The 23,891-nt window shown below is 37.7% G+C and overlaps 2 protein-coding genes across 2 annotated transcripts in view; both read right to left on the bottom strand.

Annotated features, from left to right (window-relative positions):
* The window catches only part of iars1 (isoleucyl-tRNA synthetase 1), a 60,316-nt gene extending 43,669 nt beyond the window's left edge, over positions 1-16,647 (bottom strand). The window contains exons 1-11 of the mRNA XM_067586915.1: positions 16,568-16,647; positions 15,092-15,215; positions 13,604-13,760; positions 13,307-13,426; positions 12,010-12,092; positions 11,467-11,584; positions 11,166-11,313; positions 6,092-6,179; positions 3,400-3,460; positions 3,072-3,167; positions 13-135 (exon numbers count right to left, since the gene is read on the bottom strand). Of these exons, the coding sequence (XP_067443016.1) occupies positions 13-135; positions 3,072-3,167; positions 3,400-3,460; positions 6,092-6,179; positions 11,166-11,313; positions 11,467-11,584; positions 12,010-12,092; positions 13,307-13,426; positions 13,604-13,760; positions 15,092-15,210 (1,113 nt within the window). The 5' untranslated portion in view covers positions 15,211-15,215; positions 16,568-16,647. The remainder of the gene's footprint in view (positions 1-12; positions 136-3,071; positions 3,168-3,399; positions 3,461-6,091; positions 6,180-11,165; positions 11,314-11,466; positions 11,585-12,009; positions 12,093-13,306; positions 13,427-13,603; positions 13,761-15,091; positions 15,216-16,567) is intronic.
* A 2,468-nt stretch (positions 16,648-19,115) lies between these two features.
* Positions 19,116-22,180, bottom strand: rpl29 (ribosomal protein L29). Its single transcript, XM_067586914.1, has 4 exons — positions 22,093-22,180; positions 21,551-21,603; positions 20,983-21,047; positions 19,116-19,294 (listed from the first exon to the last, which is right to left on the bottom strand). Exons 2-4 carry the CDS (start codon positions 21,585-21,587, stop codon positions 19,205-19,207), a joined length of 192 nt encoding a protein of 63 aa, XP_067443015.1. The 5' UTR covers positions 21,588-21,603; positions 22,093-22,180; the 3' UTR covers positions 19,116-19,204.
* Positions 22,181-23,891: the final 1,711 nt, after the last annotated feature.

Below are 23,891 nucleotides of genomic sequence, written 5' to 3'. Positions count from 1 at the left end.
TGTGTCACTCACTTTGACATACTGTCCCGCAAAATCGGTGACCTCTGAAGTGAAGCAGCCCGAGGCATCCACAGGGCAGATAGGAGCCTGGTCTCTCTGGATGATGTTGTATTCAGTGCACACCCTGTAATCATCCTACAGGGGAGATAATATACAGTTTAGAGACTTGAGAAAAGGTACCTTATTATATGATGTAATTCACAGCTAAATTTCCATTGCAACAAAGTCATCTATTGTAGCCTATGACTGCATCCTGAAAATGTATTTGTAATTAAGTTACATTATCTTGATACTAATACAGTGACCCATTTCATTTTAAATTTGTGTAATTTGTTTCAAAAATGTTCTCTAAACAGATGAAACTCTAACCCCTTTGGCAGCCAGTGTCACTAGTTTAAAGACATGTTATGACTCCATATTGAATTCCTTGTTCGGCTTTGCAGAGCCGGAGCGAGCGCTACTGGTATGTGACAGCTATACATGAAAGATCTGAGTGCTGTCCAGCTGTAAATGTATTTTGTATTCAAACACCCTGTCAAGATCTAAGACAGATAGCTCACAGGGACATTTCACACCTAGTCATAAGAACATAAAAATTGAAAAATGTAGTTCAGTAGTGCATTTCTTCTGACTGTATGTCTTCAGAGCAAAGGCATCTGTGTTTCAGATTTTAAACCAACGAATAAATGCAAATGTGATCACTAAATAACGGAACGGTTAAATGCAAATGCTGTTAAATTTAAATGCGAGTGCCAGTGAGTTGTTGATGTTAAGGGTTTCGTTAACAGTCCAATGGGGAGCGAGCTTTAGTAAAATAAGCAGAGAGGCCAGAAGAGAGAGCCAAGACTGAGAAAGACTGAGCATATATCCACAGCTGGCTACAGCCACAGGGGTATCCATCTGCCCTTGACAAGGGCATCTAACCTATTAGCAATGACCCAGTACCTCTGATAGCGCTGCAACATTGGCTTATAGACTTTTAGAGTACACAGATAATGTATTCAATACAAATATTTCATAACATATTTTTCGATAAGCATATGAATATGTACACACTGAAAGTTTGTATACAAGAGAAACTTGGTACCCATGAAGGGTCTAAAGTATTCTACATGGTCAGATATGAGACTGAATTTTACATTTATTAAAAATATAAAAAAATTTAAAGACAACAAGAGGAAAAGTATCACAAGACAAAAATCTAATAAAACTGTCATCCAGGGTTGTAGTACTCAAGACCCATCATCAGTGTTCATCAGTGCTGTCTTGGCCTTGACCTTTTGAAGTTTCGAACCCCCTGTTTTTTTAATGATTAATAAAAATGGTGTGGCTGTCATTGTCACCATCATGAACAATCTTGTTTAAGGTTACATTAAAGTTAAGGGACCACAGTTAAAAATTTTTTCCTTCTGGCCGACACTGGCAAAAAAAAATATTTAATTAGCCTAAATGCTAGGTTGCCTTTTTTAAGTGATATATAAACCAACGTGTGCATGTGCTGAAGAAGTGCTTCTAGGAGGACATAAAAGACTTTTTCTCCATAGGATAGTAGTGATGCCATCCATGAAGTTACACTTGACAAGCACAAGACAAAAGGTGACCTTGTTTTCCTCCTGAGTGAGCTATATGTGATCAGCAGCAGCGCTGGATAAACAAGCTTGTTAGAAGCAACGTTTTAAAAGTACAGGTACATTTCTTCCTTCTCTTCATTCCAGATCATACAAAGAAGTGGTCCACATTATAATTTAAAGCAGGGCAGGCCTGCTGAGACTTTAAGTTGCCTTTGGTTGGTCTTGGTCTCGATTGAGAGTCCTGATGCTTCTGATAAACTGTTAAAATTACATCTATGATTCATTAGTATCTGACTAGTCTGGAAATGTATCAGAAGCGACAACAACAGACAAGGAAAGTGTCTCTTTGCTCACGTTAAATCTGAGTTTAACAAACATGATATCACAACTAGATTCAGTGTTTCCCCCAGGTTGACTGCTTTGGAGCTGCGGCGGCGGCGGGTGGGGGTGTTTGTTGTCGTCATATGTGGGGGGTACATGAAGAGACTCATCAGCCAGACATTTCTCCGCTCTCTGTCAAAGAGCGGCTGAGACTGACACTAAAATGAGAATTGCTGGTCTACCTTAAAAGTCAGTCCACCTTAAGTGAGCCTGGTCAAGTTAAGCTAACGCGTTGTTGCTAACTTCGGGGCTAACCCCCTTCAATAGGTGAGTATTTTCTTTGTCTTGAGGAGCTGCAGCATTTAGTAACTGACAAACAGTCTGTACTGTACATTTACTGTCAGATTGACAATTTACTGCTAAACTTTTCCTCTGCTCCGCTCGTGTTCATGTCATGTTTCTGCGCTCGCGCAACCACACACGCACATTTACACACACACGCACTGCCTTATTGCCTAATGGAGCTACGCTACTCTTGTACCTTTCACGTAGATGTCCTTTGAAGAACGAAGAGAGGGAGGATGACTAAAGAAAATCCACAATAACGTAGGGTGTTATTGTGCTCACACAGTGTGCGAGTGAAAATCATTAGTAGCCCGTTGATATTAATGATCGTCTGACATTTTAGCAGCGGCGCTCATAATTTTGCAGCGGCGGTGCGTCGCTGCTGAATGAATTACAGGGGAAACACTGAGTTTGGAAGCCAACTGTGGTTCAATATGCAAGTTATGCAAATGTAATATGGAAATGTGAAACCTTAATTGTACATACATTGAAAATGTACATTTCACTGAAGTAAGGGGGGTTTGCTTGGTGCAAGTAATTTATTAAGCAAAAATGCTAAACATGATCTAGTTTGTGCTTCTCAAATGTGAGAATTTTTTTTCTGATTTTGTCACTGTAACTAAAAATATTTTTAGATGTCTAAGGTGTCTTTAGATGTCAACTAAGAACTGGGATGGGTATCTTTATTTTCTGACATTTCATAGACCAAAGGATTAATCCCTTGATCGGAAAAACTATTAAAATAATAATTGATAACAGTAGTACTGGACACTACGTAACAGAATATTTATTCTCTGTAGTTACAACAGTGACCAAGAAAAAAAAAGAACTCACAGCTCCAAAGTAAGGTGCCTGATGGACCACTCCTGTGCCCTCTTCCTCCTTGACGTAGTTATCCATCACCACCTGGAACGCTCCTTTCTCCCCACACTGAAGTGAAACGAGGACGAGGGGAGTTAGATGAGGGCGGTGAAGAAGCAGAAGTAGTAGAGGCAAAGATAATAAGAGAGAGATTAAGAGACAGATTTAAAGAACGTAAACAGAGATGCCAATTTGTGTTCGGACAGGTCATTAAAGCGAGACATAGGTTTGTCTTCACTTTGTAACAAACAATACATGAAACTGTGTAGCAGCCAGAAATAAGAGCATAGAGTCTACAAACCTTTTCAAAGTAATGGAAAAGAGGCTTGTATTTCTTCCCTTTCAGTATCTTGCCAGGAAATCTAAAATAAAAAAAAAAAATTAAACACTTTAAAATCCTTGTGTAAATATCCATAATTCTTCCCACCGCCCCTGCATTGACAAACCTGCAGGGGGCTCGCACAAACATTTGACAACATATAGATAACACTTAAAATAAAAGAAACACCGACCAAAAAAGGTGTCTTAACACAATGCTACCAAGGGCATCATTTCCAGTGGGGATGGGGGAGGATATATCCCACATCAATTTTTAAAATCCTATTTACGCCCTACATTATAACTTTTGGACTGCAATTACTGAGTGGCTCTCAAAAGCCTAATGCGGAGACATTCAGCCAAACTACGATCTGGCCACCTTTGGATGCTCTGCAGAGACTTCTGAGCTGCCGTACAACATACAGATTGCTCTGAACCTGGGAACGGTGTTTGCTAAAAACTTATTCTCCTGACCTGGAAGTCGACAATTCCACGCAGCTTTGTGCATTGACTCAAAGAGATGTTGTCTATTAAACAAATGGAAGTGCTCTGTCTGAACAAACCCAATAGATTTGAGAGAATATGGGGACCTGTCTTGGCACAGTGCATCTATAAGGACTTTGACCCTCCTGGCTACATGAGTGGGTGTCTTGTTTAACTTGATTCATGTTACTTTACGTTGCTCCCGAGATTGTTACTACCATGACAACATTTTTGAAAGACTATTCATGTAATCTTGTAAACTGTCTGGAAGCCGTTTTGTTTATTTCTGTTTGTGTTCCACTTGGTGTTGTATTTTCTTTGTATTGTTTTGTACATCCTTTCAATATATATTGTCATTGTAAAATTGAAAACTGTAAATAAAGTATTAAAAAAAAAAACATCTCTTAACAGTGTCCTCTGACTGTCCAGCTGTCAAAATCCAGAGGAGAGAAAGGAGGATTTGATCAACATGTCAGTACTGTTATTACTCACTCACCATTAGCTCATAGCAACACACTTTAGGAGCATAAGAGAGCGATTAGAGGACTTTCTTTGCCCCAGGTTTCGCCTCTGCAAGGCTACATAGCAGGAAGACTGAAGACAGTACTCAAGAGTTTATCTATTCACAGTCAGGATTCTCCTAAAAAGATGCTACAGGGGACCATCAATAAAATATTAGATAAGGCAGTAAGAGCAACGCTCTTTTTAGTGAAGACGCACATACAATATTTATCTTAAATAAAGTATGTACTTAGGAATCAATTAAAAACACATCATTATGAAATGAAGGAAAAAAAATCTCAAAGTATATGAATGCTATCTCCTTCATCTTACATATTTGCATATATATATATAACCTTTATTATATTTAATCAGTTTTATTCTATTTTACTCTATTTTTCTCCTATTTTATTTATATTATTTGAAATCCTCTTTTTATGTATTTTTATATTGCATTGTGTTTCTTTTCTTAATGTAATTTATGTTTAAGCAAAGCTCTTTGAATTGTCTTATTGAAGTGTAAATAAAAAAAATTTAAAAACTTGCATCAGCTATATAGAATTCAAACACTAAGTTTTGGTTGTTTTTTTTTTTTTTAACTTTATAAGCTGAATAAATGCTAGGTGACAAAAAACTACCTATAATGCACCACAGCATCCTGAAAAATGTATTTCAACTGCCTCAGCATATCTTGAGATTTCTATTTAAAGGCTTAAGTTTGTTTTGGCACCTGAGTCAGTCATGAAAGATCTTCTGTTTTTGTAATAATCATTCAAATAAAGACATCTTTGCATCTGTGGATGGAGACTTTGTCCTCGTGGAAGAACAGCTCCTGCCAGAGTACAATGTTTTTCTACATGTCATTTTTATTGCCACTTAATTTGTCCAATATTTGGGATGAGTTGGTATAACTCATGCCTGAAAATGTGCACCATCTGGGCTCAGTACATTCTGTATCCTTTATTCACTGAGGTGTTTTCTTCATCTCACCTCATTTTTTCCCCTCTTCTTTTGCTCCATAGTCATCCACTGAACTGGGAAATTGGGAATTTGATTTGTTTTTCCGCTGCATAGAACAACACTCAGCTGGCAAAATAGAGCTCTGCTAATGCTCCTGTCAGTAACTTTATCTCTTAACTCTGGCAGATAAGTTCTAAAACTCGGGAGAAATCCTGTCACAGTATATTTGAAATACAAGTTTGTCACTCGCTGAGCGGCAGCTGGGTATGAGTTTTCCAACAACGTACCAAAAGTTTTTTAAAGGAAGTACACAACTATAGCGGAGAGCTGACAATCAGTGCTTTTATGAGTTTTCAAAGCATGATGAGCTCATGTTACCATCAAACTGCAGCTGCATCAACTGGAAAAAATAAAATCAACATTACTGGCAAAAAGAACGTAATCTTATTGGTACTAACCAACAGGGATATTACAAAAATGCTTGACAGATAGTGTACTATGATAATGTGATTTGTAATATAACATTTCCAACCTTTTCAGTTATGTTTACAGTGGTGATTTTAGTATTCTGTCTACCCCCTAAAGGTTTTATGCAATAGGACAAACCTGTATTTCCATGTCATTTTGGAGAAATTATATTTTGGTTGCCAACAGGCAAAAGTATCTACATTTACAGTATTAGTCTTTTTCACTCATGTTTTATATGTGGCTATAGGGTCTTCTGTACTCACTTGTCCAGGAGAGTGTACTCACTCTCCGTCTTAAACAGAGCTCCCAGCCTGGCCTCCATCATGATGTAGGTCTTGCCTGTGGTGTTATCTGAGAGACGCAGAGAAAAGAGATGTGAGTGCATCTGTTGAGAGATGTAACAAAAGGTTTTTACACCTTCATGCAAAGCGTCTACATCAGGCTACTGATATTACATTCTGCACTGACTTACAAAAATATACAGACATAGTACGGCCACTGAAAGGATGTCAAACAGACAGAACGGTAATTGGCAGAAGAAGCTTTTGACATTTAATAAATAAGTATGATGGTAAAGCTACAGTGGTCATGAAAAGGTAAAGGACGGATTGGCAAAATAATTGTTCACCTGCAACAATGAAGATAAACACAAAGAAGGATATTTACCAAGTCTGTTGCAAATTACTGAAAAAAGTTTTTGTCACTGCAATCTTTTGATCTAGTGGGCTTTTTACTAAGATTTGAAATGTAAAAGAGCCCAGCTGCATCTAATCTGCATAAAGTACCACTAAGTAAGAGCTGATGTCTGGAAAGGAATGGAGCACAAACAAAAGTATTTTCTGCTGTTGAATTTGGAAGATGATTAAATATCCTGATGTCAGCTCAACAAAAATATCAGTGATTGAATACGTTATGAAAAAACAGTGGGAGATTTTTTAGTAAAACTTTTAAATTATTGTTACACGACTTTTCCTGTATATAAATCATATAACAGTTGATACCTGTACCTGATCTGTTAAAGTAGCTTTTATAATGTCTCTTTTAAACTGCGTCTTTCTCTGTCACCCCGTTTCTCCTCGCTATAGTCTCTCACCCTCTGTGTGTGTCGCAGATTTTAAACCTGCTTTTCTCAAACGTTAAATTTCAGACGCAGGTTCCTCTGCTGCAGTGGTCAGTCTGCGGTGATAAATCAGGTGCTGCGGATATTGGTATAAATTTCCATTCCCTCCTTCCACATTTTACACCTCTAAACAGGAGTGCCTTAAAATACATATTGCATAAGTCCAAACACGCAATTTTCAGTGGTGCTGCTTTTCTATTTTCCATTTAGTAAATAAGGAGAAACGCAATTTTGGCTGTGATAACATAGCTAACACCTAAAAATAGGCCAAAAATAGCAAATATCCCCCAAAGTCTTCATTCTACGTCTTTGATATAGTTGGAGGTCAAGAAAATGTTGCATAATGTTCACTGGTCATTTACCAAAAAATGTTTATTTCTGCTAAGCTTTCCACACTCATGGTTCTCATAATGACGTGGGAGTGAAGATACTGATCACTATGAGGTGAAATGATTTTTTGCAGCTCTGGTCTATGATTTATGTTTATTGATCAGAATTTCAACCAGCAACACATCAAACATGGTTCAAATCCACATAACTATTAGCTATGCTACATATAAGTCCGCTAAACAAGAAGAGCAAGTCCTGCTTCATAATAATACAGTCAGCCATAAGTCAAGGTCAGGTAATGACCCCATCATGTAGCTACAACCACTCAACCAGCAACTGAGCTTATGGAAAAGATGCCACCTCATGTAGGATAACTGTGAGACATTTGGAGAATGTGAGCCCTCCTGGGAGAAAAAAAAAATGGCCGAATGGGAAGTTTAGGAAAAATAACAGCGGAGAGGCTGAGAACAGCAGGGACAGTAGTTGTGAAGAGGGCAAAAACCAAATGGCCTGAGACGGTGAGACACAAAAACAGAGAAAGGGGAGCAGCATCAATAAAAGATGTTTCTTCCCCTCAGTGGTGTGACAAATGACTGCACAGCTCAGAACTGCCACTGCTGACAGCTCTCAACTCCGACAGCGACAAAGGCACGGAGGGAAAGAGACAGACACAGATAGAGAGAGACAGAGAGCAAATAAGAACGACGAAGGACAAAAAAAAAAAAAAACATAACAGGTGGATGTGGAGGCAAAGAGAGCGATAAGAAAATGAGGGGGAAAAATTAGGATGAAGATGGAGCGAGAGAGGACAGGAGATAAAAAGAGAGAGTGAGCTGATAGAAAAAAAAAAAAAAAAGAAAACATTCATTGGTATTCCAAGGCGGTCTCCCATGCAGCATAGCACAGGCGGTGCAGTTAGGAGGGCAGATTCGTTCAGACTGTGCTTCAACAGTGCCCCCTGCAGTATCAGCTGGGATACGACAAGCTGACAAGAATCTAGGTCATCCTTTTAAAAACCCACCAGTTTCTCTCTCAGGGAACCAAAAACTACAGGAGGAGGGCAACAGAAAAACACTAGCCGCCTATCTGGGGTATTTTTTTTTCTTCATATTTGAACAAGGACAACACTTTTAAAAGTGACCTGATTTGAGGTTCATCACATTTAGCAAGTTTGAGTCTCACACACACACACACACGCACAAAACTATTGCAGCATTAGGCCTTTTTTGCATGGATGATATTTAATACAATTAATGAGACTGGATTCCATTTAGCTGCTCCAGTTTCAGGGTCCTGGTGTTGTGCACGCCGGCTCACTGTCACACTGTCACGGCTTACTGGGACACTTGAACGTAACGGAGCCAGCATTAATGTTATTAGTAACACCTGTGCTTTTCCTATAATGACAAGACAAAATGTCCGCTGTAAAAATGAGATATGCCCATATAAAGATATGGTAATAAAGACATTTACAAAAATGTGGCAGTTTTGTACTGTAAACTATATAGTTGAGAAATATGTATACAGCATATAAAAAACTATACATATTGATCATTAAAAGGTAAAACAAATAATGATCAATTCCCAACAAGGTTTACAGTGATGTCTTAAGATTCTTTACTTTGTCTGAAAAGCCCAAAAATTCAAAGATATCCCATTTACAATGATGTAAAGCAGCAAATGCTCATGTTTGAGATAATTTAAGAAATAAACTGATTATCAAAACTGTCATTTATTAAGTTTATCAAAACTGATTGTTTTGGAAGTAACATACACTAAGATGTCAGTTTATTAGGTACACCATGCTAATGCAATCTAAAACAACAGTCCTACAATTATTTCTTTTTTTTTTAATGGGGGTGAATCTAATATTAGAAAGACCTCTCAATATAACTCAATACAAATTAACAGCACCACAAACTATAGCATCCAAAATTACCATGAATTTGAATTAACACCTCTAAAAAACAGTTTCATCAAAAACTGAACATCATCATCTTCATGAAGGGAGGATCTAGTGAAGGCTTGGTGTGTTAGACTGCATGTATTTTAGCTAACTGGTAGCTAAACTGTGATCCCGATGCACAAATACTTGATAAAGGAACAGTTTTAACATTCTTATAGGACACTTAATGTCTTGAATTTGCTTTGGTGTTTGACTTTGCTTTGGGTCTGCTGTGTATTAAAGGACTTGTCAGTATGACAGAGACTCCAGGTTCATTTTGGATCAGATTGTGCCTTTACAAAGACTTCAGTTTGAAATTGTGCCTTTTATGAGGTACTGCTAAGACATTTCTTAGCACATTATATATAAAGCATTATACTAGAGGTCTTCAGTAGATGTAGAAACAAATCTTTAACACAGAATCTTCTATGTGAACTGACTGTACAGAATCATCTTTGACACCCACCGGATCAGTGGGTTTTAGCAGCAGAGCTCCTCACTGGTGACTGAAAGCACTGTTGTCAGCTCAGCTGTGATACACAGTGTGTTATTTCACCGTTACAAAGCTTATTAAGACCCTCAGAAACAATCGTGATGCGATAACTGCTGTAATAGCTGGCTGCTGAGTCGCTGTATGGCCCTAGTTTTGCACTGAACTGAATCTAAGTTTGATTTAATTTATGTGTTAATTTAGTGTTGTGCATACTGAAGTGCATTTGAACAGTGATGCAATTGCCTCGCTTAGAATGAAGTGAACAAACTGCATCAGTGACAATAAATCTTTGAAATGAACGCAGCGATTTAAATCAGCAGTGATTTGTTATTTCCACCTTTACATTATACACGACTATATAATGGTCTTTTGTTTAAATCAGAGAGGCCCATTTCACATGGTTTACATATGCTTGGAGGACAGGTAATGTTTTGAATGAGCCTACATGACCATCAGTTATGCTTTAGCATCAAGTTACTGCTCATGAATGTGGAGTGTCTGGTTGGTTGTAGATAAAACTAAATTCCAGGCTAGGGCTGCAATTAACGATTATTTTCATTACTGATTAATATGTCAATTATTTTCTCGAATAATCGATTAGTCATTTGGTCTTTAAAATGTCAGAAATTGGAGAAAAATGTCACTATTTCCCAAAGTCCATGATGCAACCTAAAATGTCTTCTTTTGTCTAGACTAACAGTCCACAACACAAAGATATTTAGTTTACTAGTTTAACAAGACCAGAAAATATTCACATTTAAGAGGCTGCAATCAGGGAATTTTCTTTAAAATATGACTCAAAACAATTAATCGATTATCAAAATAGTTACTGATTAATTTTCTGTCGATTAACTAATCAAATAATTGACTAATCATTGTAGCTGTATTCCAGTCAGTGTCCATTTTCAAATAACTAAAAACATTCTATTTTATCAGCCAACACATAGCCAAAGGCTGGTGAGTCCACCAACAAATTATAGTAAAAAATCCTTTCCTCTGGGTGTAGTTTAGTGAGGCAGCACTTGTGTTAATTTGTTCTTGTTTGTTCCTTCTGAATAAAAAACAGCCATCAGCTCATACTGAGGTCCACAACACTAAACCCACATGGGAAACAAGATTTCGAGTGGGAAAACTTTGGCCTTAGGCTTTACGCATTTAATAAACATCATTCAACAAAATGACCAATCCTGGTAATTCAAGTAGCCAAAAAACATGTTTGTGTGCAGGATGTGTGAGCAGATATTTCCTTCTTTTCTTTTCTTTTTCCTCTTTTCTTTGCAATAATCTGATAGTATCTTGACTGGGACCATGATTCTAACTGGACAAAACATTTCAAAGCAACAAGCTGAGCAGAGAAAAATTCATTCCCAGTCAGCGCATCAGTAGTTGTTGATATCAACATAACCCTAACTTTTCAAGGACGTCATTAGAGAAAGTTTCGTCTCTCACCTTTGACCTGGACGTACAAGAACTCTGGGTTGACACACAGGGCCAGGTTGCTCGGCAGTGTCCAGGGTGTGGTTGTCCAGGCGATCAAAGCCACATCCTCATTCTCAACCAACGGGAAGTTAACGATCACCGATGGGTCCTGAACGTCCTGGAGACAAAAACGAAACAGATATGATGTGATGGATTTGTTTTTACAGTCAGATCGCTGTTGGTGATCTTATCATGTTGCTTAGAGAAAAGAATACTGCAGAGGTGTATCATACCAGCTGAAGGGTGAGGCAGTCGTGTTTTGTGTGCATACCTTGTAGTTCTGGTGGGACTCAAAGTTGGAGAGGGGGGTGTTGCAGGCAGTGGAAAAAGGCATGACTTTGACTCCTCGGTACACCAGACCCTTGTCATACAGCTGTTTAAACACCCACCTAAAAGAATAAAGGACACATTCAAAAACTATAAAGATGAAGACGGATCAAATCTGGTTTGTGTTTTTGCATTTTTAATTATATGTTGCTTTAAGTGTTTTATTGTAAGTCGATTGCCAATTAACGTTGTCATCTGTTTAACTTATGTGATCTATGTGCTTAATGCCTGGCTGCAAACCAAATGTCCTTCAAGATAATGATCAAGCTGAAGAAATGATATGGTGAAGTAGATACCTGACTTCATATCAAAAGAGAACTCAGACTACTAGTATGTTAATTATGTCAAATATCCAAGTATAAGTATATGAAATACTACTACAACCTTCTAAAATGGAAAATGTAATTCTTTGTAAGTAAGTAGAGTACAAACTATGTATCTTTAAAATTTTTACAAATAAGATCGCAAATTTTCTGGACATACATACCAGACAGTCTCCATGAACCACGGGTAGAGAGTCTTGTAGTCGTTTTTGAAGTCAATCCACCTGCCCATTCTCCTCACTGAAGTCTAGGAACAAAAAGAAACATACACACACGCCATTCAAATGTGTTAAAATAAAAAATAAAAAAACCCCATGACGATCGCATACCAAAATCTTGTAGAACGAGTTTTATGAACTGTAATATTTAGGACAGTATGTGAAGGCTCGATAATGCCAAGAGGAGACATTCACCTCCAATGAAAGAAAAGCATTCATCACTCATGTGAGATAAGCATGTCAGGATGTCATGATCAAGTTTTTCTGACCCTGATCCGAGTCTGTCGATACAGAGTCCGATCCAATACTTATATTTACATATCAGCAGAAGATATGCAATGTCGATTTAATGTGTCTTCACATTGAAATAACAGGAGTAGCCTCCTGAGTTTGGCAGACACTTTTCACAAGCTTCTAAATCTAAATACCTAAGGTCTTGGTTCACAACTACTAAATTGGTCAGCTTAATTAATTATTGATATGATATGAGTGAAAGTTTAACAGCAGAATGCGACTTTTGAAACAGACGTCACGCAATCCACTAAAGAGAAGTTGTTGGAACTACAGAAACACTGCACTTAAAATTAACAGCAGGGTTACAGGGTGGAAACTCTTCTTCTCTTTCACAAATGATCTGATCTGAGTACAGACACACAAACCCAAAAAAAGTCAAGTGTTTAATTTTGCCATGCCATCATGTTACTCAATACATTAACATTAATGAACGTCATTTGTCATTTTAACTGCCGAATGCAACGTCAGCACTGGCCAAATCCTATGAGAAACAAGAATCTGCTAACTGAATGTTTTGTACACTTTGTAGACTTCTGAGTCGGAGTTTAGTAAATCTGTGTATTTTGCTAAAAAGGATCTCAGAATTCAGAGTCACTCGCAACATACTTGAATGAGAAAGTGTGTCTGCACTGTAGGCTGTTTTAAAGGGGAGCAGCACTGCAACATTAGCAGGCTGATGTGTGCCAAACACAGTAATGAAAGGATCAGCTTTTTATCAGTTTTATTTTAGCCGATATCATTCCTTTAAAATATGCCCAGATGCCATATCGACAGCACCATAAGCACCTATTCTATGTTTTAGCGCAGATTCAATGCACTTTTCTTAGCCAAACATCTTGCAATTTGATTGAGGGGAAACACATACACAAAACAAAAACTAAACTGATCTCACAAGTATGGATACAAAGTTTCCTTATATTAGCATCATTGTTCTTTTCTTTATGCTCACCTCCCACTCGTTGGAGTATCTCATGACAATGTTTCTGCACTGCTTGTTGTACTCTGCGATGCCCATTTTGGCCACATCGTCAGGGCCCTTGATCCCCAAAGTCTTATCAATCTCATACTCCTGCAAGACAGAAAAGATGCAAGGCACATAAATAAACAAAGAATGACAAACACACTCACAATGATGTCACCTCAAAATGATAAAAAACTACACGGTTGATGAAAAGCACTTTGAATTTTCACAGAATATTAGATTTGAACAATTTTCTGGGAAAAGACAGTTGAGACAAATATTTACCACAGGGAGGCCGTGACAGTCCCAGCCAAAGCGTCGGTCCACATGGAAGCCACTCTGGTGGGCAAAGCGAGTGACAACATCCTTGATGGTGCCAGCTAGGATGTGACCATAGTGGGGTAGACCTGTGGCAAATGGAGGGCCATCGTAGAAGGTGTACCTGGTTGTGAAATGGGCAAGAAAAATATTAATATTAAAACAAATCTAGTTCGGCAGTGTTTTTTTTTTCCTCCAAAATCTGTTAACAGCATTTTGTCACACATGAAATAAGATAACAGGGTGACTATCATGACTAGAAACGCTGTCAAGAGTGAGTGCGGCAGAACAGAAACAATATGAGACAAATACCCTACTCAGTCGATGCTTATGACCGAAGGTTCTCTTTACAAATGCGATTTTGCTCTGTTTGGCAAACGTCATCATGATATTTGAGCCTTTGTTTGCTAACAAGACAAAATAATTGAAGGATAATTAATGTTCAGACCCTGTAGCTACAATTTGAATGCTAGATGTGAGTAGAGATGTTAAATTTTGTTTCACTGACATAAAGAAGAACTTATGACACAAAGTTGTAGATGCTTCTTCACTAGACTGCACTAGACTAAGGACAGAAAGTTGAGCCAGAGTCAACTTTTGGAGAAAAGCAACCCGATGTCACTGCAGCTGAAGGCTGCGGTGACCAATCACAGCTGGAGATCAGACTGACAAGAGTTGTAAACTCTGCCATGAGGGAGGACAAAGACGTTACTAGGACGAGGGGAGGACATTTCTCTTTGCTTGATAACGTTAGTTAAGTTAGACTTTGCTATCGGCTTCCCGACTCATTTTAAAAAAAAACGAGAGAAAAAGAGAGAGAGAGCAGCTGTGGTCAAGCGAGCTAGATAGTGAATGAAGAGAGGGAGCGGTGATAGCAAGAAAACCGGTGAATCAGATCAATAAAACGTCATTTTCTGATTGTTTCACAACGGTTATATTCTAGAGCACAAATAAACACACCCACAAACCCACACAGCCTCCGCTCACCCTCCGCCCAACCCTGCGGCCGAATGCCAAACCATCTGATTTGGTGTGAATGCAGTCAAAGGACAACTGGTTGACCAGGAAACATAACGTCTTTACTTGGCAGCACAAGTGTCATATATTAACAACAATCCTTAACCAGAAATGAAGACTCAACAATGTGACTATGCTCTTGTTTTAATCACAATCTTTTTCCCACCAAGATATGTCAGAATAGAATACACTAAAATTGATAAAATGATAATTAACAGTTATTAAATGTGAAAACTACTGGTAGTTTAAAAAAGTTGGTTAAAAGGAGTCAGCGTGTATGCATAGGGTATCATATTAGATTGTCAATATTGATTTTCCTTTTTCTCCCCCTAAAACAAAATGTTATGACACAAAGATTATTTAACAACACTCTTCTACAGCTTTGACAACATGTGGTGTGACTTTTTAAAATCATGAACCAGAAATAGATGGACTTACTTGGGCCTGTTCTTGGACTGTTTGAGGCACTCCTGGAAGCAGTCCTTTTCTTGCCAGAAATGCAGGATCTTCTCCTCCTCAGAGGGAAAGTTGATGGACTCGGGGACCGGCTCCACCATGGCGTCTGTCCGAGAACAGAAAAACAAGAAAGAAACTTAACAGACTTGTGGAGCAGGAAGAAAGACAACAACTTACAAAGATCGCATGATAAATCTTTTGTTTCCTCCATGTAAATATTTCCACGTTTATAGTCAAAAAAATGAAGATACCCCATGCACAGCAGATGCAGGGCAATGAATTATATCTCACTTTCAGCACACATTAAAGGATAAGTTCACAATTTTTCAAGTCTGTCTTAAAACAACAGTCAGGTGTCCATATGAACATTGAAAAAGGTTTTCCTTGCTGTAATTATTCCTCCTGTTCATACTGGCAATTAAAAGATCCCCTTCAAATCTGTTTTCAATGTAAGTGATGGGGACCAAAATCCACAGTCCACACAGTCATTTTGTGCAAAAATGCATTTAAAAGTTTATCTGAAGCTTATATGAGGCTTCAGCAGTCTGAGTTAGTCATGTCAAGTGGATATCTGACACCAGATTCCCTCTTTGCGTGTCCTCGCACAGTGTTTCCCTGATGAGCTGCGGTGTAAGTATAGTAACAAAAAGAGGGACTTTGGCACTTAAAAGACTGTAACTATGAAAGATATCTACTTCATCTGACTAATTTGGACGGCTAAATCTTCATATTATTCAGATAAACTTTTTAATACATTTTAGCATAGATGGAAGCTCGTGGATTTTGTCCCCCATCACTTACATTGTAAGTGCATTATGAAGAGATCTTCGAACAGCCAGTATGAACAGGAGGAACAATTATGGCAAGAAAAACCTATTTCAATGCTCATTTTGGCTCCTGACTGTTGTCTCAAGACAGAAAAATTGTGAACCTGGCCTTTAATTGACCCACAATGCTGAATTAAGTTTTGGTCAAGTTAAGAAAATTAACCTAAATTGTGTGAGATGGACAATAAGCATTATAAAATCGTTATTCTCAGTCAATGTCACCGTCCACAAATCCTTATGGACCTGTCAAAGCTGTCTGTTACTCGGTAGTTTGTCAACAGAACATACAGTCCCTTTTAATATTTTATATATAAGGTCAAGTCTATTTGATATATTATATCCAAATGGGGCGTGGAATTTCAGAAATGTTGTCCAGACTAGATAAATATGTCCAATAAGTCACTTTTTCACAGCAGCAACTTCACAAGAATGACGCCTACTTGTTGTTAGCTAGCAGGCTAAGCTAAGCTAGCCGGTCACTGCTTGAGTTAGTTAGCTTGTAACAAAGCGGATTGCGACGTTTGTTAAAGGCAGCGTTTAAAAACTCACATATGTTCACAGACGAACAGTGCGGTGTGGCTGTAGTCAAACCTTTATGTTGTGATTTTTCTGTTTGAATGGATATACTCACATGGTGTCTTTCCCCGGCTGCCAGAGAGACGAGAAATGATGCAAGCTGTAGTCAGCGTGAGCGGAAGTGACGAAGACACGCAAACTGATTTGTTACATGAAAATAAAATTTATTTGATTATTATTTTGTACACAAACTGGACTGAGTGTAAACCTGCACTCTCTCTTATTTATTCATTGGTTTTAGCTGTTTAATATTTATTCAAATGTTTTTATTGACTTATGTTATTCTTATTAGACTGGACCTTTAGTGTGAAGGCATCATGACTTTATATTATGATATATGGTATCAGTATGTCACCTGTATTGTGTACATTTGTTTGTTGTCCAAAATTTATTAGAAAAAAAGAAAAAAAAAGGACTTTTTTGCAGCCAATTGTAGTCTATTTTAGCGCAATTATGTTGCAGTTTCCGGTTAGAAAAAGGGACCAGCATACTAAATCGTGGATTAAACTATACTCTGTTCCTCCCATGGTTTTCATTATCCATCTTTATTTAACAGTTATCTGTATGCCACAGTACAGCACATTATTTCAATCGTGTATGAGAGAATACTGCATGAGACCAGTGGTGGAAAGTAACTAAGTACATTAAATCAAGTGCTGTACTTAAGTACAATTTTGAGGTAATTGCACTTGAGTATTTCCATTTGATGCTACTTTATACTTCCACTCCACAACATTTCAGAGGGAAATACTGTACTTTCTACTGCACTGCATTTATTTGACAGCTTTAGTTAGTTCAGATTAATATTTGACACAATGGATAATATAACAAGCTTTTGAAATACAACACATTGTTAAAGATGAAACCAGTGGTTTCCAACCCTTTGGCTTTTGATGTCTTACAAAAAGCAGTGTGTAGTCGGGTCACATTTCAGATCTCTATGAATGTTAACAGCTCCACCAAATAGTGATTTTTGCTTCTAAACTTCTCACATGGTTTCATTTCAATAAATGTTCAAATGATCCAATATTTCACCAAAAATCAAAGATTAGAGAAAAAATCGCAAAAACTGAAAACAGATTTGTGCATCAGAACTTTGTTTTTTCTTCTTTCCTCTCCCATTAATCATCTCAAGACCCCTCAGATTTATCTGGTGATCCTTTGGAGGGGCCCGACCCCTAGGTTGGGGACCACTGGACTAAACTAGCTAACTGTATATAAAGTAGTTGAAACTAGCTCCACCTGCAGCAGCTACAATAGTAACATGTTGTTTACACAGTGATGCTCCAGTATTAATAATCTGATGATGTCATATATAATAATACATCAGTCAGAGGGACCAATTACTTTTACTTTAATACTTAAAGTACATTTTGCTGCTAATACTTACGTACTTTTACTTTTAGTTGAGCATTTTTGCATTGCTGTATTGGCACTTTTACTTAAGTAGAGGATCTGAATACTTTTTTCACCACTGCTTGAGACTAAAAATAATTGGAAAAAAACAGAGAATAATCAATAGCATGTTGGTAATTAGTTTTTTGTAGTAAATGCAGTTGATGCAAACTATTTGACTTTGTTTATACCTCTCAAGCAGCCAAAGTTTTCCATTACTTTCTAAGTCTTCAAGTTTCAAGAATACTCTTAATTACCTCTAACTTCTTATTAAAACTAAAGAGGTAAAAGCAAATTTACTCCTACAATAAAGTATGAAAAAAGAGATGCTGCTTTTAATGATGGGTACTGATGAATTTAGTACTTTGCCATTTTAGAACGTTCTTCTTGTTTACATCCCATGGCACGTATACACTTTGTACCATCTCTACTTTATTGTTTCTACCTGTCCAGCTACTCCTGTGGTAAAATTGTCCAGGAAAAGGGCTGGTTGAAAAAGCACAAGCTGGAAAAGCATGGATCAAAAACCCCCAAGAATTCTGCTGCAGATTGTGAAGAAAGTAGACAGACTGTGGGATCAATAGTGGACTATGTGCTTTACCAGTTGATCTGTACCTCATGTTCGTAAATGAATAAGTGAGAGTATTCCAAAAACAGCAAATCAGTTTTATGAATAATCCATTATTTTTCTTTGCCAGTAAGACTTGTTTAACATTAGTTGCACTGTGCAGGCAAGTAGAGCAGAGTAACTTTCTAGTGATGATAGCAACTGTATGAGAGGACAGCAAGACAAAAACAGAAAATTAACTTTTTTGGGTTTTTGAGAACTGTTATAGAGAAGGTAAATGTGCTACTTTCCTTTTCATACAACACTGGTGTAACAATTCTTTTACTTAGTGCAGCTTAATGGTTGTTTCCCACATAAACAGCAATACTGAAGTCTGCCTGAGTATTTTGATAAAACTTTATTCTCCCAATTTAACTGGCTATATGTAACTAGTGAGGGAAATGTAGAAGTCATAATATTGTGAATGAAGAAATCTAATCAATTTTTTTTTTTTTTAATTGAAGCTTTAAACTTTCATTCCCTCTATTCATGTGACTGACTCCAAACACACACACACACCTTAAAGTGATTCAATCAATAGAATCAGACTGAGATAACGATATTACAACCAAGGAAAAAAATAGAAACAGGCCAAATCTGATGTGTTTGTTAACAAAGCATAGCTTTATTGTGATGGTGGTAACACAGTCTATTGAACACTGACAGACACGGGGGTGACAGGATGGCTGCTTATTTCGCTTGTGCCTTCTGTGCTGCCTTTGCGCCCTTCTTGTTGTGCTTCTTGGCGAAGCGCATGTTCCTCAGGAACTTAGGGTCCACCTGCAGCAGAGAAAAACAAACTGAGTGAGCAGATCAGGTGAACAAAAGGAGCACACGTATGGATGTGGTGCACTACCAGGATACATATTTTTTTACAAATGTAACCAAGCATGAATTGCAATAAAGCAGAAGAAACATGGGGCCAAGATGAGGGATAAAAGACAAACTAAACACAGAGTCATATCTCTGGATCACTGGCCTGGTCCTGGCCTTCGTAGTCTTGTCATAGTTACGCTGGATGCGACTGCGTTTTCCTGGCCTTTTTTGTGATGTTTCAGGTTTTGGTAATCATTTGCGATGTTACTTTTGGTTGCTAAGTAACCTCATCATCTTCAAATCCAGTTCTACAGAGCAGACTACACAACTTTATATGGTACAAGCACAGCGTTTGTGAAAACTGAGGAGGGATACATTTGTTCTTCCTCTCCATTGCAGAGTTTCCACAACTGACACACTTGTTTCTAAAAAGCTTTTCATTCACCGTTTCTCAGGTTAGATTTGTTAACACTGACGTCCTGCATCTGTCCTGTTCTTTCTGTGCAGGTTGTCACATGGCGTAATGTACACTTGTCATTTGTTGATGCAGCTCAGGGAGAAACTTTGTGCAGTGAATGAGATCACAAGATGCCTGAACCGAGTACTGTATTGCAATAAACAGTGCAGCCCTAGTTACCCGTACTACATCTGCTCAGATGAAGAAACCTGTTAATCAGAGTCAAATTATGTTTCCTGCCAGTCTATAATGTGGAGAATCCAGAGGGTCTTGTTCTCAGTATTATACTTTTGGAAACATTCCTACACTGTACCCTGAACAAAACAGCAACCAGCGGCAGCAACTACAATTCTGAAAAATGAGCCAAAATTCTCATAATTAGCCACCAACGGGGGCATCAACTCCAACAATGCTTTAAGTGTTTTTAATTCTGGCTCTTGGTTCTCCTCAATCCACATGAACTTTTGATAGAGAGACAAGATGATGGTAGCTTTGAGTTGAACAGAGCAACAGAGACCGGTGTGTCTGCAACAATGATAGCATCTGCAGAATTTCAATGTTTCTTAAAACGGCTAAAACAAGAACAGAACTTAGATTCCTTTCCAGGTAAGGCTGCATTATCAAAGTGTTTTCTAAACCACAAGTGTAGGGTTGTATTGAACTAAAGATCTCCCCGTCACACAGTAACTAAGTAACCTGTTGCTGTCTGCTTTCTTAAATGTTACGTACACAGAAACACAACACAAGGTAACTTCAGTCAGGGAAAATGTCGCTGTGACAACCATGAGGCAGGATGAAAAGATAAATTATATGTAGCATCTTCATATTCAAAATAATGTCTAGCCTTCTCTGAAAGTCTGAACATGTCCGTTTCCACATCTGTGCAGTTAACATCAGACACAATTGCACTTTGAGGAAAAACTAACTTCCCCCTCTATCCAAATGCTCTGATACACAAAGACTGAGAGTACAAAGCATCTCATGTTCCTAATATTCATGAAGTAAGTAGACCATGGTGTCAAAACAAGGTCAGGGGTAGAGGAGGAAACTGACTACTGATCTGCCGCATACATGTGTAGATTTTACCCTGACCAGGTTTCTACTGGAACATAATGCAATTCCCTGCATAGCAGTCACCTGGTTTCACACATGTAAAATCAACATACTGTCAACACCAAGCTGTAAATGTACGTACCCCCTTCAGTGACTCATAGCGCTGAGATGTGGGCTTCTTGATGCCATTCCTGTGGGCTTTCCGAGCTGTGTCCATGAAGAGGGAAAACAATGGAGAAAATATTAATTCATCCATCCCTTTCACAATAGATACTTTCTTAATCCCAAAGGGAAATTACAGTGTTACAGCAGCCACTTAACATCACAAAATACAAGAACAATGAGAAAAGTAAAAGAAAAGACAGTTAAAGTTTAAATCATGTACAGTAGCTAAGTAAACAAACTGTTTAAGTAATAAATAGACTATGGATGTAACCACATACACTACAAAGTACACATTTCTTAATGTACATTAAAGTGTCCTTAATTTGAACAAAAAAGGATCTTTTTCTGGATAAATAATCACAAAAAAACCCTTGAGCTGCATATATATCAATTACTAACAAGCAGCTTTTTTAAAACAACAAATGCATGCAAGTTATAGTCTGTGCAGAACTAGAGCTGAGCATAATTCTCCTGTCAGTCTTGCATTAGATTGATAAATTACTATTCAACAAGTGAAACCAGCAGGTAACTGCAGTCATACTTACACTGGTTGTGGGTTGTGTGGTTCTTGGACTTGGCCATTTCGACTCTGGTTTATCTAATGAAGGGAAACATGAGAAAGTGAGGGGCGTTATAATCTGCATTTAATATCACTTGTATTTTAAATCACTTTCATGTTAGCTAAGAGAATTCAGTTTGAGGAGCTAGTTAGCCGGCAAGAAAACAAGCTAAATATCATGTAAACAGAGCCGCGTTTGTAAGGTGAAAGCTACTTTATGTTAAAGTACATATCAAACAAAAAGTTAAGCACTTTCGCTCAGGTATTTAAGTCATTATTCAGCCATATATTGATGTAATGCCTGGCTGTTAGCTGCTATGAATCTATGTAGCTTTGCTACATAGAGCTAACAGCACTTCAGTGTCATTTTTAGCGTTTATTTAGGATCATTTCTGCAACATACTGGGATGAACTTATAGTCAGTGATGTGCTTTCTCAAAATCAGTAGCTGTTTCTGAGCGGACACGTAAATTACACTAAGATTGATTCAGATTTTAAAAAGTCCACCGGGGTGAAAACATTAGATACCTGCCACACGAACGGACGACAACCGGAAGAGAAAGCAAACGTAACCAGGAAGAGAAGAAAAGCGCTCCGAGCTCAAGAGAAGAAGTCAAGCGGGAAAAAAATCGGTTTAAAATCACGACACTGTCGCCTGCTGGTGGTTTGTGGTATTACAGGTGAGAGTCCGCCGCGAGCCACAGGGAGTCACTCTCCAGACATGAAATTATAGCAGCTTCTTTAACAGTGTGTTGTATTTTAAAAGCTTGTTATATTATCCATTGTGTCAAATCGTCATCTGTAAAGAAACTAAAGCTGTCAAAGTCAACATTTCCCTGTGGAATGTATTAGAGTAGGGGTATAAAGTAGCATAAAATGGAAACGCTCAAATAAAGTGCAAGTACCTTAAAATAGTACTTAAGTTAGTTAGTTACTTTCCACCACTGTCAGGCTTTTAATAGTCATCATGAAAGCATTTCTCTTCATCATTTGTTTATTTGCTGTGCAGTGCTGTTTTCAGGATTTAATCCCAATTTTTTTTTTTTTTTTATTCCACAATTTTATTAGTTTCACCCTCAATCCTCATAACTATATCTGTGTTTTTATTTGATTGTATTTTTCAGTCTCTGTAACGCACTTTGGTCAACTTTTGTTGTTTTAAAATGTGCTCTAAAGCTAAACTAAACTGACTTGACTTGATAAAAATGAAGCATGCGTGACTATGTGTGTATGCAAGCGCACACACACACACGTATGAGTCATATGTGCAAAAAGTTAAGGCTGTTATTCTTGGTGTCTTAGTTAGAAATGGAAGTGTGGAAATGACAAGACCTCCTGGAAGGCTGTGATTTCATCTTTGAGCCATCTTTTTTTTTTAGCGTTTATTTTTGTATTATGAAATACTGGATTTATCTCATAAGGTTACTAAAAGTATTAAAAATGAATCAGAACAAACTTATTTGTGGTTATAATGAACTCTGAAATGTTGTACATAATAGCCTCTTTTACCTTGTACATACATTACCTGCTTGTTGTTTATATTTGCTGTTTAAACTGTATAACATATTCATGTATCTGTATGTATCTCTATATGCACTTTACTGCTGTTTGCACTATCTAATCACATATGCTATTGTACTAATTACTGTGTGTAATGACAGTAAAGTTGAATCTAAAATCACTCTTTGGTTGAACTCTTAATATCTCATAATGCAAACCTGTGATGAGGTTCAGCTGTAGATATTACTTCATTCTGAAGGGTCACAAGCCAAAAAACAACTGCGATAGAAAAAAAACCCCACATAGAGTGTGTTGTGCTATTAATTTTGATTTTCTGTTACACTTGTTCACTCTTTTATTCTGCCTCCTTGTGCCCAACAGTGAAGACTACTAACAAAAATGTGGCCAGTACAGCAGCACCTTTGAATTATATTGAATACATTTTTTGATCACATATTATCCTAACAGGGTTTTACACCTTTATTACATGAATAACTCCTGTTAATATGTCACCTGTGGATTGTGCAGCTGTGTAATGTTAGCCTCTTTACTTCACTTCAAATGACTTCATGTAGTTAAAAAAATCAAACAGCGTGTGTGATTTTTATTTTTGGACAAAAATATTAACCTTTGATTGCAACAGAGCTTGAATTTCTCGTGAACCCACTGCAAGACTTACACAAGAAAACCTGTGAATGGGACCCAACTAATGTCTGCGTTGGCCTCTGAGGGGGATGACATCACCACCACCTGTGTCTCCAGCTGTTAACCTGGAAGCACCAGTAAACCAAGTTCCAGTAAAAGAGTGACAGAAAAATAAATTATAA

Source organism: Thunnus thynnus, chromosome 4 (assembly GCF_963924715.1).
Source record: "Thunnus thynnus chromosome 4, fThuThy2.1, whole genome shotgun sequence".
NCBI classification, from domain to species: Eukaryota; Metazoa; Chordata; class Actinopteri; order Scombriformes; family Scombridae; genus Thunnus; species Thunnus thynnus.
This window is presented reverse-complemented; position numbering and strand designations above follow the sequence as displayed.

Excerpts from the sequence above, each read along its gene's own strand:
- rpl29 (XM_067586914.1), bottom strand. The coding sequence starts at position 21,587 with ATGGCCAAGTCCAAGAACCACACAACCCACAACCAGT. Across the intron at positions 21,048-21,550 it reads CCACACAACCCACAACCAGT|CTCGGAAAGCCCACAGGAAT; the intron begins GTAAGTATGACT and ends TCATGGACACAG. Across the intron at positions 19,295-20,982 it reads GCTATGAGTCACTGAAGGGG|GTGGACCCTAAGTTCCTGAG; the intron begins GTACGTACATTT and ends TCTCTGCTGCAG.